The 17,004-nt window shown below is 36.5% G+C and overlaps 1 protein-coding gene across 19 annotated transcripts in view; it reads left to right on the top strand.

Annotated features, from left to right (window-relative positions):
* STRBP (spermatid perinuclear RNA binding protein) overlaps window positions 1-17,004 on the top strand; it is a 199,131-nt gene that overhangs the window by 99,112 nt on the left and 83,015 nt on the right. For all 19 annotated transcript variants that reach the window (XR_015136366.1, XM_086325341.1, XM_086325335.1 and 16 more), the window contains 4 exons: window positions 5,680-5,847; window positions 7,990-8,210; window positions 12,893-13,058; window positions 16,516-16,660. Coding sequence is in view for 18 of the 19 variants with exons in the window: in XM_086325341.1 (XP_086181467.1) it covers window positions 5,845-5,847; window positions 7,990-8,210; window positions 12,893-13,058; window positions 16,516-16,660 (535 nt within the window). In the remaining variant the exon portion in view is untranslated. The remainder of the gene's footprint in view (window positions 1-5,679; window positions 5,848-7,989; window positions 8,211-12,892; window positions 13,059-16,515; window positions 16,661-17,004) is intronic.

The raw sequence follows: 17,004 nt of genomic DNA on the forward strand, positions 1-17,004 counted from the left end.
GGTCTGTCTAGTCAAGGCTATCGTTTTTCCGGTGGTCATGTATGGATGTGAGAGTTGGACTACAAAGAAAGCTGAGCGCCAAAGTATCAATGCTCTTGAACTGTGGTGTTGGAGAAGACTCTTGAGAGTCCCTTGGACTGCAAGGAGGTCTAACCAGTCCATCCTAAAGGAGATCAGTCCTGGGTGTTCATTGGAAGGATTGATTTTGAAGCTGAAACTCCAATACTTTGGCCACCTGATGCGAAGAGCTGACTTATTTGAAAAGACCCAGATGCTGGGAAAGATTGAGGGCAGGAGGAGAAGGGGACAACAGAGGATGAGATAGTTAGATGGCATCACTGACTCAATGGACATGGGTTTGGGTGGACTCTCGGAGTTGGTGATGGCCACGGAGGCCTGGCGTGCTGCGATTCATGGGGCCGCAAAGAATTGGACACAACTGAGTGACTGAGCTGAACTGATATACAGTAGTGTACAAGACTTCCAAATCTTTGAATTATAAACATCCTTAGTAGTAAAAGAAGGAGTCAGACTTAGGATTTCCATTCTTATGCTATATCAGGAGCTTGCTTCATGTTTTCTTTACTTGACTTTTAGAAGAGCACAGTCTTCATTTTCCTATCTCTCAGGCCACTTTGCTGACTGTAGTTGTGCCTCTTTTTCCTTTTCCATGTTCATTAATCATCATCCTTTGGTGATCTTGTGGCTTTACATACTACCTATATGCTGAAAAGCATCAAATTTGTATCGTGATCTAGACCTCTCTTCTCAACTCTAGGTTCATATCCAGTTACCTCCTTGGCTATCTAATAATTATCTCAAATTCAACATGTCCAAAACTGAATTCCTGATCTTCATCCCAAAACCGCCTCTGCATGCACCTTCCATAACTCAGTTGCTCAAACCAAAAACCTAGAAGTCAGTCCTAAGGCCTCCACTTCACTCCCACTCCACATCCATTCTATTAAGAAGACCTACCATCTTTCCCTTCAGAATGTATCCATACTCTGATTGCTAAACTCTTAGTGATATACCCTTCCTTCCACCCTTGCCCTCTTTACTATGTATTTCAACATAGCAATCATGGTGATCTTTTTAAGACGTAGTCAGATATTGTCATTTCTCTACTCAAAGCAGTCTAAGGGTGTCTCACTCAATAGAAGCCATAATCCTTAAAGTGACTAGAAAGACCTCCTGTATTAGGAGTTGACAAACTATGGCCCTGGGACCTCTTTGATCCACTGCCTGTTTTTGCATGAGCTGTGGGCTAAGAGTGATTTTTATGTTTTTAAATTGTTAAAAAAAACTGGTATTTTGTGAAATAACATTAGATGAAGTTGAAATTTCAGTGCCTATAAATAAAAGTTGAATTGGAATACCGCCACACCCAATTGTTTGCATACTGTCTTATGGCTACATTTGCAGTGCAGAGGCAGAGTTGAGTAGTAGAGACCTTCTGGTTCCAAAGCCTAATGTACTTTTTATCTGGTCCTTTAAAGAAAAAGTTTGCCATCTTCTGCCTTGTGTGGTCTGGTCTCTTACTTCCACCCGCAGTCCTCACTGCCCTTCTCTCCTCACTCACCCTGCTTCAGCCTTCCAACCACAGTGGTCTCCTTGTTGTGTCTCCATCTGACCAGGTACACTGTTTTCCCCCTGCCAGGAATACTCATTCCTGAGATCTCTGCATGGCTCATGCCCTTTCCCCATCAAGGTTTACTCAGGCATCAGCTTCTCAATGAAGACCAACCACAATCCTACCCTCCTGTGTGTAGTATCTGCACGTATTTGTGCTGTCCCCTGCTTTCTTCCCCATAGGGCTTCACACTTTCTCACATACTGTTTAGATTATTTATTTTTACATTTATTGTTTTTTGGTTGTTTCCCACCCTCTGGACTTAGAAGAGTGGGAATTTTTGTCTGTTTTGTTCACTGATCCAGTCTAAGCGCCTAGAGCAGTGGCTGGATTATTATAGATGTTCAATGAAGACTTGTTGAGATGCACTGAATTATTGGTTCTTTAACCAAATGAGTCATCTGACTGGGGGATACAGCTCTGTCATTCTGTCCCTGTTGTCAGGAATGGGGAAGGGCTAGTGTGTGTGCCTTTGGTGAGATGTGTTTTCTAGTTACCACTTCCTTGAACAGGTTACTTAAGAACATCTTTTCCATTCTGCTCACTGACAGTAAGTGCTCAGAAAGCTTTCTGATTGACCTAGCCGGCTTGCGCAGTGCCTCTTTTGTTAGGAGTGCAGCTTTCCTGCCGTCTTTGTGTACACTATTTATTAGTGGAGTAGGGACCTTTTTGCCTGTGTCCAGTGTTGCAAGGCTTCAAATGATGTGGTGGGATTGAACTTTTTCATCATGATAGGTGTTTCCAGGTAGGAATGAAAAGCTGGATTTTTGGAGTAGGTATATGTAATTTATGGGTTATCCAGTTTAGCTTTCTCATATGTGCTTTTTTAATATAGAAAATAAAAGGAAATTTCCAGAGGAAAATACTGAAATTCAGTATTTTTTTTTTTTTCAAGTTAGTATTGTACAGAAACTTAATGCCACCATGTAGGAAAAGTTTATTTGAAGGGATTTGGAAGAATTATTGAATTTATATGTGTTTGCTCTTCTTTTAATGTATCTGAATTGGTTCATTTTCGTATGCCCTGTACTATCAAGTACAGTACCAAGTACAGAACAGATGATAAATAAGTCTGTATTTACTAGTAAATCTCTTTATCTTAAACTAATCCTCTTGGTGTATCAGTGAGATGTCTTTTTCTTATTTTGTATTTGCCTATCTTTAATATAGCGAACAATAGTGACAAACCTAGACAGTGTATTAAAAAGCAGAGACATCACTTTGCCCACAGAGGTCACATATAGTCAAGTCTATGGTTTTTCCAGTAGTCATGTTTGGATTTGAGAGTTGGACCATAAAGAAGGCTGAGTGCAGAAGAATTGATGCTTTTAAACTGCGGTGTTGGAGAAGACTCTTGAGTCCCTTGGACTGCACAGAGGTCAGTCAAACCAGTCCATCCTAAAGAAAATCAACCCTGAATATTCATTGGAAGGACTAATGCTGAAGCTGAAGCTCCAGTATTTTGGCTACCTGATGTGAAGAGTTGAGTCATTGGAAAAGTCCCTGAGGCAGGAGGAGAAGGGGACGACAGACAAAAAGATGGTTGGATGTCATCACCGACTTAATGGACATGAGTTTGAGCAAGCTCTGGGAGATGGTGAAGGACAGGGAGGCCTGGTGCTGCAGTCCGTGGGGTTCCATGTACAGTCCAGCGAGTTGTACATGACTGAGTGGTTGAACAACAAAATAGTTTTCTGGTGATGTGTGTAGGCTTTTCCATGTATAGTACCATGCCATCTGCAGATAGTGACAGGTCTACTTGTTCCTTTCCAATTTGAATTGTCTTTATTTCTTTTTCTTCTGTGATAGCTGTGGCTAGGATTTCTAAAACTGTTGAATAACAGTGGCAAATAGGGCCCAGAGCTTGATGTTTGGGTAGGGTGTTTACTCTCCATACTAATGACTGAAAAGTGCTGTTGGTGATCCATAATTTCTCCACTATGTCAGCTTTTTTTTTTTTTTTTTTGGTTGCGTTTGTTCTTAGTTGTGGCACATGGGTAGAACACCCAGGCTCAGTACTTGCATAACTTGGGCTTAGTTGCTCCATTGTATGTGAGATCATAGTTCCCTGACCAGGGACCAAACCTGCATCCCCTGTTTGCAAGGTTGATTCTTAAACCACTAGACTACCAGGCAAGTCCCACTGCATCAACTTTTACTTAGCATTCTTCTCTCTTTTTCTGTTTTCAGCCAACTTTCATAATATGTTTGACTTACTGGTTTTACCTTTTTATAGAGAGCAGCTTGTGGATTTTGTTTTCAGTTCTTATGTAAATGTACAGCAGTCTTTGGCTGCAGGATTCACAGCCAAGTACTGAATGGTTGAATCCTCTAGAATGGAGTAAGGTTGGAAATGGGAAATGCAAAAAACTCTAAATAGTATAGTTTGATCTTTATACAAAAGATAAAATTCTAGTGACAGGGTGGTCTTTGAAATGTCTCTTACCATTGATCATGTTTTAGTTTGTGTCTTAACTTTGTTGCACAAAAGGGCCCTGTGATTTGCAGTATATATATGTTCCCTCTTTGATTTGATATATGGAATAATCTAAGTTCCATCTATTTTGTTCATTCGCTTAGTCATGTCTGACTCTTTGTGACCCCATGCACAGCAACATGCTGGGCTTACCTGTCCTTCACTGTCTCCCAGAGTTTGTTCAAATTCATGTCCATTGAGTTGATGATGATCTCATCCTGTTGTCTCCTTCTCCTCCTACCCTCAATCTTTCCATAATTAGTTGTTATGTAACGTAAAAAACTCAATCTTCACTGGCTTATTTCAGGTGGATTTTGTAAGTCAGAGTCAGGGAAGTTGGTTATAAGATGTGAATTGTGTTGCATGTAGGTCATAACTTAGTATCATTTGACTGAGTGTGGATCTGTTTTTTTCATTTGTAGTATTGGGTAGAGTTAAATGTCACCTTTAACTTTGCTGGTCCTAAAAATTCAAAAAGGATCTTTTTTTCTTTAAGAGAGTAACTGTTAGGAAATTATTGTAGATGAAAGTAAAAAGGGGATTTCCTTGTTTAAGGGAAAATTTAAAGGAAGTATTCTTGCCTGGAAAATTCCATGGACTAAGGAGCCTGGTGGGCTGCAGTCCATGGGGTTTCGAGGAGTCAGACACGACTGAACACACAACACAGCACAACACACAGAACACTGCGATGAAGAGGAAGCTGCTTCTCGTGGGTGTTCATGTCTTCTGTGTGTGTGTTTCTCCTGATAGTCATGTAATGTATATGTTCTATTTTAATAGTCTCTAGTTTTTTTTCTTTCTTTTTTTATTTTTTACAGCTGGCTTGTATATAAGGACCTCAGCAGTGTTCAGAAAAGCTTATTTTTACCTTACCTGGAATAAAATCTCAAAAGTGGAACATAGGGGTAATAGAATGAGTCTTAGGCCTCTGGGCAGAAATATGCGTGGGATTCTGGTGACAGCCATTCATGGGTAATGAAATAAGGATTGAGTGAATATTCAGCAGTGTGGCATAGCACTGCATATAGGTTGAGAGGGCAGTAAGGTCTCTAGGGAGTTAGGAGAGGAGAGCCAAAAAAGCATGCTGAATTTTAGGCCTGAAATGATTAAAGAAGAGATATTGTTCCAACATATATTGTAAGTCTGATGGCAGTGTCAAATGGAAAAGCCTCTTGGTTACAAGCAAAAGTGTTATATTTCCAGGTGTCCTTATCTACTTTTCAGATAGGCCTGACTGATGCCAATTTCTGTTGAAAATCTCATGGTTAATTGCAACATTTTCCCCACCAATAGTAGTATTACATTTTCTGGTTGTATTTCTTTACTGAATCTGTGTTTGTTAATATATTCATCTCATTGAATACAACTAGTTATTTCTCTGGTCATATCACTTAGGCTCTTGGGCCCAGGCCTTCAAAGGATGTTTTAGCTTTTGTTTAAAATAAGTAATTTTCCACAATGAAGATTGTTCTGTTTTATTCAGTAATATGTTTATGGGTTTCACCCTCTGATATGAAACTAATCATAAATAAGCATTTTTGAAAAGTTGTTTTTCTTTTTCTCTTGCAAGTGTACTCTAGAGAACAAGCCTTCAGATATCTTTGCCATATTGACTCTGAGCCATCAGGGGACTCAGGCTTATGAGGAGGTACTGTCACACAAAGCAGTGTCTAGTGAAGACGACAAGAAAGAGGGGAAAGGATCGGAAGAAGAAGCTAAAATACTATAGAAAACCATGGTAGGTTATCATTTATAATTCCTTAATTTAGTTACCGAAGAGCTCAGTTATTTAAAGTTGAAACTATTAACAGTGAAGGCAAGTAAAAACAGTGGTGTTAATTTTTGGCTCCAGTGCATCAGCTGAAGATGCCATTCTACTATTTAAGCAAAGCGAATGAGTTCAGATTTATTACGAGCCCTTTAAACCACAAGATGGAGCCCCATGAGCCTGCAGTCCATAAATTATTAAATACAAAGGAGAGAATGCTCATAAATAATATTTTCTAATAAAACTGGTATTAGCAAACTGATACAAATGGCTAAGGTGACCTTGAACTTGAAATTATGTAATTTTTCTCTAGCCTTCTACCTGAAGCTCAGTGTTTTAAAGTCCTGAACCAGTTCTTTAAGTAATGATTTGAAGGTTTTGCAGTTTGTAAAATGTGTGTGTATTTAACTGAAAACAAAACAAAACAAAACTTTTTTTTCCACGTGCTTTTGATTTTAAAATAATAAGGTCAAATATTGAGTGTATTGAGGTTACTGAACTGAATATCCTAGAAACCTTAGTTTTTGTGGAAAGTTCATACTTAAATTGAATTAATTTTTTAATTGGTAAAATATGCTGAAATATTTTGCTCCTATTTTGGTTCTGAAGGATATGTGATTTCCCCCCCACCCCCCCACCGCTAAGTGTAAGCAAGAAAATGCTTAAAAAAGATAAGTGTGGGGAAAAGCACAAAATATTAATCATCTGTGTTTTTGAAATATGTTGTTTAGCAAGTCTGAAGGTATTTCTTTAAGAAAGATTTTATTTAAAAAAAAATTTGTTCTGGGTTTGTTCTAGCAACTTAGTTGACTTGGTCTCTAAAGAAGGAACTCTACTAATATTTTAATTGTGAATGGTGGGGAAAAATGTTAACTTGGGATGGATTTTCTCTGTCATTTAGTTTTATGGTGAGCTGTGATGAATGACACTATAACTTGTATTTCTTCTCATATGAAATGAATTATTTGCCTCTTCAGCTTATTTATCTGTTGTAGTCTAGATATTCTTACTGCTTAAATACTTCATATATATCACTTGTCATAGTTGGTGAAAATTCTTTTCCTAGTTTATTCATTTTAAATGTAGCTTGTTCATTTTGCTGTGTAGTGGTACAAGTGTCTTAATGGTATTTGTAAATTTGGAGATATTCAAAGGTTTTTGGATGTGTGACTCATGAGTGTGAAGGATCTACTCTATTAAAATTTCATGAAATTCATTCTATTTCTAGGTGCTAATCTGCTCCACTGATTTCTGGGCCAGCATGTCATTTTAATTATTGCTTTTTAAATTTTTGATATTTTATTTTAGCATAATGGTACCACCCATCCACCTTTGTAGAATAGTTCTTAATGCTGTCATTGATCCCTCCCCTCACCCCCATGAGCTTTAAAATTATTTTTGTGAAATACTAAAATGAATCTATCTTGAGGGAATTTTGATTGAGAATGTGTACATATTTGTAAATTAGTTTGGGAAATTAATTCTTTTACAATATTTATTTTCCCCATTTTGGAAGCTGGAATATCTCCTACTAATCTATTTTAAAAATTAAAGCATCACACCAAAGGTTTGAATGCCAAAAAGTAAGTAAGATTCTGATGTGGCCCATAGTTTTACTGTCTTGTTCACATATAACTTTGTATTTTATATTATTATATTACAAAATCTCAATTTTTCAAAGTGCAGAAGTATTCAGCAGTTTGGATAGGAGTGACTGGGTATCATGAGTCATCTGTATGCATTTCTATATACTCTGCCGAAAATAGGAAGTGTCTGTTTCTTGCCAATGATGTGTGATATGGATGACCTTTTTTGATGTGATATTGAAAACACATCTATTCAGCTAAAAGGTGGAATATACATAATACTGAATGTGATGTGTGTGAACTTTTCCAAAACATGAATGAAAGATTTAAGGTTTTCTGGTGTGGGTTTTTACTTCCTTTCTTGAGCAGTTTTTTTGTTGTTTCAATGTTAACTGTTTCACAACAGTTTGACATAGCTAATCACAACAGTTATTAGCTGTGACTTGATTAAAATATATTTGTAAGTCATCCTTTTCAGGTACCATTTCTTTTATCAAAGTAATAGTTTTCTTTCGTCTTCTGACAGAGATCTATCAGATCTTTTGCCAATGATGATCGCCATGTTATGGTGAAACATTCGACAATTTATCCATCTCCGGAGGAACTTGAAGCTGTTCAGAATATGGTATCTACTGTTGAGTGTGCTCTTAAACATGTCTCAGATTGGCTGGATGAAACAAGTAAAGGCACAAAAGCAGAGGGTGAGACCGAAGTAAAGAAGGAAGAGGCCGTAGACACCTATTCCAAGTAAGTGTGACCTGACCTTTGTGTGACACTTTACTTGTAGTGCCCAGAAAGTCCAGGGTCCCATCCCACTGGGTTACACTTGGTATGTGGTGTTCTTTGGGTTTTCTCGTTTATATGACTGTAAACAAGGAAGTAATTGTGGAATTTTTCTGAGTTAAATTTGAAGGGACAGTAGAAGAGGAATAATGATTAGATCAGAGAAACAGGATAGAGATGTTCAGGATCCCTTTAAAAAGGGATATAAGCCCTTAAAAAAACCCCTCTGTTTCAGAGATTGTGATATGTCATCTTTTTCATGTGTTGGTTTAGTTTCCTAAATTCAGAAGTAAACACTAGTTTTTTTTTTTTTTTGGTCTCTGGGGAAGTCGTAAAATGTCATTTTTTCAGGTGTTTAAAAATTCTGATGTAGAAGAAAGAGTGCAGGAGAATGTCCTCCAAAGGTATTTTTGACTGAATCTTCCTCGACGACTCCCAGGATCCAGTGTAGTGTCTTACATGTAGTACATGCTCATTGGGTATTGAATGAATGGCCTAATGGGAACCAGACCCTTCAGCTATTACAGCAGTGCTTCCAGTGCTGCAGCAAAAGTGAGTTATGAGTGAGATAAAGCTGAGTGAGAACTAGGAAACTATTTATGCCTTGCTAAACTTAGAGTTACTGTTTTGAGCAATGTCACTATGATTGGAGTAAGAATATAGTTTACTTTGAAAGAGAAAGCTCATTTGACTGCATTGTATTCGTAGGATTAAGAACATTACTTTGACTACAACTGGTAAATTGAGGATAGGAGTTACAGAATTTTTTTCTCAGCCTTTCAATTCTATATCAGTATGATAAGTAGATAAAGAATAGTGGGAAAGTATTGATAAATTGATTTCTTTAACTGAAAGATAGTGTAACCTTTCCATCTTCAGATGAAAGAAAATCAGTATCCGTTTTTAGCTGAAGATTATATTTTCTTGACTTCGTTAACTTATTACAGGTAATATATACATTAGCTATAGATTTGTCAGCTTGAAGTTTCTTGGCAATATAATTCACTTTTTCTTGCATATGATAAGTTTAAAAAAGATACTGTCAAAATATACAGTTCATTGGTAATTAGTAGTATCATCCAATAATGAAGCTCTTTGTATCTTAGTCCCCGCACAAGTTAAGTAGTCATAAATTCCTTACTTATAGATTATGGGGAACACATGTATACTAATTAAATACTTTTCTATTAAAGAAAAAAAAAAAAAAAAGATTAACTGATTGATTGGCCACACTGCAGGGGTTGTGTAATCTTAGTTCACAAATCAGGAATTGAATCTGGGCCAAGGCAGTGAAAGTGCCGAGTCTTAACAACTGGATCACTAGGGAATTCCTGCATTCCGTGTTTAAGTTGCATGTCGGAATGTGTTTATACCATTTATTGTGGTAAAACTTCTATGATTTGCTGTTTTTACCATTTCTAAGTATTTTTCAGTGAAGTCAGTCCTTTTAAATACATCTCTATGCTGTCAAGGCTGAACAGACTCTTGGAAAGTGCTCCAGTAGACACTTGCTGAACTGGATCAGGTTGCTGAGTTGTCAAGGTGTTTAAAACATGATGTACTGTGTGCTTTGTTTGAATTTTTAAATAGTGTTGTGTGAACTCTGTAAAGTGTTTCCAGTTTGTGAAACATTCCTGGGTTGAGCCCTTGGGTGTGATTCTTCCCGTGTAGTAGAGCTTAAGGTGTAGAATGATTGTGTCCCTATTTTATATAAAACAGAGGCAGGCATGGCTTCCAGACAGAGCTGTTGTGGTCATAGACACAAATTATGCTCCTGATGTGTGCTAAGCACTGCAGAGGGCCCAGAGACAGGAAGGGCTTGCTTGTATTTATTAAGGACCTTCTATTGCCAGGCACTGTTAGACAGCTTTTACCTGTGTGCTCGTGTTTTACCTCTTTACAAACTGACTCACAAGTTCCCACTATATGTATTTTAGAAATATTAAGTATTTAGCTTAATTTAAATTAATTCCCTGTTGGGGTCACTTGCTTTATAATACCTCATATTCAAATTCATTACTAAAATTTAGAACTGAATTAAGACTTAGTTTCTCTGCTCAGTCTTGCTGTCTTCTACATGGTTAAGACCAAGTATATCATAGTTACGGTATAGAATGTAATAAGCAAGCTAATAAGGGCTAGTTAATAACATCTACTGTTTATTGAGTGCCAATTACTGTATCAGATTACTTTTCACATTATTTTACAACAAATCTGCTAGTCTCTATTACTGTTGCCTGTCCTTCACCCCCATTTTACTTAAATTTCCAGTGCTTCATATTTGGTTATGAAGAAAGAGTGACTCAGAATTGATAACAAATTTGCCTTGCTTAAGGTCACTGAGTGTGTGGTGGAGTCAGGATTCACATTCAAGTCTGTCAGACTCAGATCTACTTTTCTTCACATCTTCACTTTGATTATCCATGACCAAAACGTGAAAGTACAGAGCAGGGAAAGACTAGGTGTGGGGTCTGGGGATCAGAAAAATCCTCACAAAGGAGGTAGCGTTTGCAGTTGGCTCTCCAGAGAGTGAGTAGGGTTTGTCAGACAGTGAAAGTAGAAGAAAAAATAAATATCAGCAAGGATCTAGGTGTGAAAAAGTATCAGGAAAAAGTATCGGGACTGTTTAAAGAATAATAGCTATTTTTTATTGAGCTATTAATATATGCCAGGCTCTGGGCTAAGTTCATTACTTATGCTAATTATTAATAAGTGATATTCTCAGTACTGCTCTGAGGAAGGTATTACTCTGTTGTTTTTTTTTTAACAAGTGAAGAAATAGACTCAAAGTCAAGTAATTTGTAATTTGTCCAGTGTCATATAGTAAGTGGCAGATCCAGGATTCGAAACAGGAAGTCATGCTCATTCCTAAATTGCTTCCCAATAAGCCCATGTCTAAGTGTTCAGTGGGACACCAGGAAAGACACAGGCAGAGTTCCGTCCTTGTTGTGCCTTTGGAAGACTGCTCTGGTTGTAACATACTCTATACAGTAGATGAGATGCTAGGAGTTAGGTGAGACGTAGTAAGAGCCTGAAAAGAAGCTAGTTTGAAGACGGGTTTAAGAGTGATTATGAGGGGAGAATTTATAAACTGTTACTAGGTTTCGGAGAAAGATGAAAGAATAGGAATACAGAGGAAAAAATAATCAAAGATGACAGACTCTATTCTTAATATCAAGTAATGCCCTATATTTGGTTTACTTGCTTCAAAATGATTTTTATTTCTTTTTATACTTGTACCACCCTTATAATTTTTCATTGCTTTAATGTTTATTGACTCTCTCAGGTGTGGCAGGCACTGAGCTGTGGCTGAGTTATTTATGATTTCCTGTCTTGTTTCCATTGCCACTATTCTGTTTCTCTTTTCTCCAGTTCATTCTCCAACTCTGCTAACTTGGGCTCAACTCTACTGACTCTGCCCTCAGCTAGAATGACCTTTTTTTTCTCTTTAACCAAATCATGACTCTGCTGAAGTCACTCTTGAAGTTTGCCTTGCTTGAAGTCTCTAATTTTGATCTTTCTCTTTTCTGAAATTATGATGCAGTCATAACGTAAAGAGCTTGAGTGTTGTGGTCATATCATCTTGAGTTTGAATCTGTTGTTCACTTGTTCAGTCATGTCCAACTCTGTGCTACCCCATGGACTGCAGAACCATTTTACTGTCTGTGAACTTGAACAATTAATCACCAGTTTTGAGATTCTCATTCCTTGTCTTTCAAATGCAGGCTCTTTGTTAGGTCTAAATGAGATTTGTGGCATGCAGTTTGTTCTCAGATGTCACATTTGTCTTCCTTCTTAAGCAGGTTTTAAACAGCTTTTGTACTTAATCTGCAGTGTGAGCCTCTGAAGCAGGAGAATTTGGAGTATGTTCTCCATATTCAAACACTTGCTTATTTGTTGAATGACCATTAAGTTGAGTTACATTTTCATTTGTAATTGAGGGGAATGAACTAATAAGCTTTAGGTATTAAAATCAAGGATAGATATTAATGTTATTCTTATGCACCATTCATGACTTGATATTCTTTGAATGTGCGTTCTTCTGGTTACCACTGGATTTGGATTGTGTGTGTTGGCAGATCATCTTTGGGTTCCTCAGCTCTTCACTTTTATCACATTATTCTGCTTTCCCCATAAACTTTTATGGATTCCTAGAATGCTACAGCTACAAGGAGAGAGCTAAGGCTTACCCAGCCAATAGCCATTTTACAGTTACAGATACTGAGCCAGAAGGCACTGCTAGGAGCAGAGGTCAGGTCTTTTCATTTCCACTCTGATGCTCTTTCTTAGTATACCACGGTGTTCATGTTTGTCACAATTCTTTACTTGCTAATTAAAAGGTAAAAGGAGGAAGTTTGAATAATTGAAAAGATATTTAAGGGGATACAGTATTTTTGGATTTTCCTAAGCAGTATAGATTTAATAAAGAATTGAGAGATCTATCATTTGAAACAGTCTCCCTACTGGTTCTTTGTGTAAGGTAGTTTATGAGCCTTAAATCTGAGACTTACTTTTGTGGAATTTTGGATATCTGGATTTATGTTCTGCCTTATCAATTCATATGGATGTCCAGAAAACCAAGTGATGATTAAGTTATAGTTTCAGAAGTAGGCTGTGAAAGTAATCATTCAGACTTTTATTTTTAGGGATCAAGGTGGTCGGACATTGTGTGGTGTAATGAGGATTGGCCTGGTTGCAAAAGGCTTGCTGATTAAAGATGATATGGACTTGGAGCTGGTTTTAATGTGCAAAGACAAACCCACAGAGACCCTGTTAAATACAGTCAAAGATAATCTTCCTATTCAGATTCAGGTGAGTACAGTTTAATTGTACCTCTAGGAGAATTTGTGAAAAGGTAAAAATAGGTAGTGATCTTCATTAATTTAATAAAAAGAAATTGATAACGTAAAAGGTAGGTACAGACGGCTACTCTGGGTCTGTGCATCATCCATCACATCTAAGGCAAACTTCTGGTGATTAGTATTCAAAGTACAGTCTTAAATTTTTCAGACGTATGTTGCTGAGAGTCTTCATGTTTTCCAGAGTAGGCCTCTCAATGTTATAAAACTCTCTAGAAGGTTTGATATAGGGTGGAAAAGAACAAAAAGAGCCTGGACAACTGGAAACTTTGATAGATGCTAATTTTTTAAATTGACGACTCTGTTAATTTCATTTCATTCATTCATTCTGTTAATAGAAACTCATTATTAATTCCTTGTTTTCGAGCCTTTTTCATATTGGGATGCATTTAGAGAATTTTACTGTTGTCATGTTTCCTGGAGGATGCTGCTGGAGGCTGAAGGCTCCCCAGGGCTGAAGGCAACTGGTTGGTCCAGGGCTGTGGTCACTTTAGGACCTGCTCTACCAGCCTGCTCCAAGGGTCAGTTGAAAACTGTGATCACCTTTCATTTTCAGATATGTTACCTTTGGTATAATTAGATTACATCTTTTTGATGATTTTATATCAGTTAGTCCTTCAATCCATGTTGCATAAATAGATATCAGCACACAAGGCTGAACTGTGAGTTGTTGAATGCTCTCTTTTTTTGTAGTTGGTTTCCTTTATTTGTATTTCTTCTGTGGAGACCTTTTTCCCCCCAAAGTAAAATGAATTCTAAATTTGTCTTTATTAGCTTTGTTACTGGATCATTTTCTTTCATATTCACCAACTGATTTTCAGAACCATCTTCCTGACTTTAATCTGCCGTTCCTGAAACTCAAATTTGTGTTACTTATTGACACATTCTCCTATATTAATTTCTGGAGCACTTTTTAAAAAAAATCATTTTTAGATCTTAACACTTACTTTCTAAGTGAGCAAATACATTTGATTTTTCCATTTTCAGTTCTGATTGAAGGAAAGTTTCTGTTCTTTCAAGGGTTAAATTCATTTCTTTTAAAGAAAGATATAAAAGATTAAAGACTAAATCATTGTGTGATCATTTGAGAAGGGAGAGTGGTAAGCAACATGGAGTACAGTAAAGAAAGTTCAGTAACGGGTTTCTGACTATACTTTTTGTTATTAGAATGTTAATGTTGTAAAATCCATCTTTTTTCCATTTTTACATTTATTTCTGCTTTTATTATAGTGAACATTGTTATTCTTAAATTTGTACTAGAGTAATCAGCAAAGAGTTGGACATATGGAGGCTTTTCCAACCATCTCACCCCCTTTTCTGTTCTCTTTAGTGAGTTGTTTTATATGAGTGGTCATATTTTCAGTGTGTCAGGATGGGAAAAGGGTTGAAAATCAGCTGTAAGAAATTGAAGATCTGTTGTATTTCTCAGTATTGAAGATGCAGGAAATTGGAGCTTCAGTTGTACTAATAGAGCTTTCTCAGTGTAGTTCACAACTGTGTGAACTCTGTATTTTCTGTTTCTGGGCACTACAGTTTTAAACTTTTTGTCAGGCTAGCAAGTGTTTGAGGGAAGGGCCTGGGAGAGAATGCAGACTGTGTAAACTGTTTCAAATTTGAAGAGACTAGGGCTTTTTACACTAGAGAAGCTGAAAAAAGATACAAGTATCTTCAGATCTTTGAAGAGCAAAAGTGGCCTGAACTCTTAAGACCAGTGGTGGACATTTTAAGAAACATATCTGATTTTAACATAGCCAATAGAGTTATCCAGCAATGAAACCAGCGGCTTTGTGTGATGGTTGGGATCCATGACTGTAGCTGTTTGGGTAGAGGTACCCAAATAAATGGGGATGTAATTGTATACTCACTTTATATTAATTTATATATGTACACATATTTGCTATGCCTTTATATGTACACACAAGCATGGACATCTTATTATTAATACAAAAATGTTTAGAAAATCATTTAAAATGGGATTTTTGCATTTATTCCGTGCCTACCCCTTTTTTCTTGGTGTTCGTTTGGAAAACCAGTCTCTGATACAATACGAACTTATTTCCTTGTGAATTAAAAACTTTTTCCCTGAACACTTATCATAGCAAAACTTTGAGTTATCAGGGTACCTTAATTAATTGGGATTGTATCAGACCTTTTCTCTATGTACTCTTTTCTATGGTGATTTTAGAACTTCCCTTGAGCAGAGGAAGAAGGATGACCAAAACCAGAGTCACTTAGAATTAGTCTAGCCCAATACTCATATCATATTTCATTACTCTGGATGTGTCTTAAAGAGTGATCTGCATGTACAGTTGAAAAATTGACTGTGCTTTTTCTCTGAGACATCTTTACTGCTCTTATGCAGAGTGAATGTGAGCAGTTTCCTGCTTTTTTCTCTGTACTCTAGTTCTGGCTTTTCCAGCCACTATGTGGCCTTTCCCTTTCTTGGTTTCCTCTGTTCAAAATTAGGGTAATGAATTTTCAGTTTTCTGTCTTTTTTTGGATGTTTAATGGTAAAATGCTGTTCTTATATAAATGACTTTGAGTTCCCTTAATGCACAGTTGATGAGTAGAGAGACCCAGTAGTGTTTCTGTTCAACTATTTATATTAGGTAATATATATTAAATTTTACCACCAAGAAAGGCCCTGTGTAACTAAACTATATATATTTAATGTATAGCAATACATTAAATGTATACTTAAAAGCAATCCTAGTTGGTGATAATTTTTTGTATAATTGTTAAAAGAAGCAGTGAACATTTCCGTGTGGATGTCAGATGACTTGTCCCAGAGAAGGTCTCACTGGAGTGATTTCTGACACCTCTTGTTAGAGACGGGAAGTTAGTTACTTGTTTATATTAACCTTTCTACTGATGAGTGATTGTGCAGAGATCCATTTGCATTTATTCTTACTTGATTTTCTTTAAAAATCTACATAATCTTACATAAAAGATTAGATAATCTTATATTTATAAATCTTTATTAGCAAGTAGGAGTTCCTGTTTAGGTTGTCCTATCAAAAAAGATATTGGTTTAGAGAGCATTCCCAGCAACTTACTATTCTATATAAGTCCTTTGTAATAATTTCAAGAACAATAATTTACCTTTTGTTGTATAATGATGCTTTTGGTAACTTTCACTTTCAAATATTAGAAAGAATGATTTTAAATGTTGTTTAATAATTGAATAGATGATTGACCTTGTGGTTGCTTTTTGAGGGATGGAGAAAGAGGATTCGCCGGTAAGTTGGGAGAGAGAAATGTTACTTCCACCCTAAAGAACTAAAGATTACTCTTTCAGAACAGTAAAAACTAATCGTTAATAACTTTTGAAAACCAAGACTAAGGGGGGAATCATTCATTTTTTGAAATTTTAATTAATTGGCTGTATTTGAAATCTTGGTGACTTTCAGAAACTCACAGAAGAGAAATATCAAGTGGAACAATGTGTAGATGAGGCATCTATTATAATTCGGAATACAAAAGAACCCACGCTAACTTTGAAGGTGATACTTACTTCCCCTCTAATTAGAGACGAATTGGAGAAGAAGGATGGAGGTACACATGTGTATATATATGTATATGTATATATAGAGAGACATAGATGTGTATATATAAATATATATTTGTTTTGTTCACATAAGACCTCTCTTAAATGCTGCACTAATTATGTTCAGTGGATTTAAGAAATAATCTGTCTTTTGTTTTTTGCCAGAGTATTTTAAGCAGATTTATTCCTATACGATCTCTGTATTTTGCAAAAATGTTTATATTCAAAATGTTTATATTCAACCTAAAATATGTTAATTCAGAAAAACCTGTGCTTATGTTGGTTTTAAATCCACTTTAATTTTTATACTGTTTCGGTGTTCTGTTTTACTTTGTCTAGTTTTGCATTGCTA

The sequence above is a fragment of the Bos grunniens genome, chromosome 11, assembly GCF_055505025.1.
Source record: "Bos grunniens cultivar Pamir isolate PY7600 chromosome 11, Bosgru_T2T1.0, whole genome shotgun sequence".
Lineage (NCBI taxonomy): Eukaryota > Metazoa > Chordata > Mammalia > Artiodactyla > Bovidae > Bos > Bos grunniens.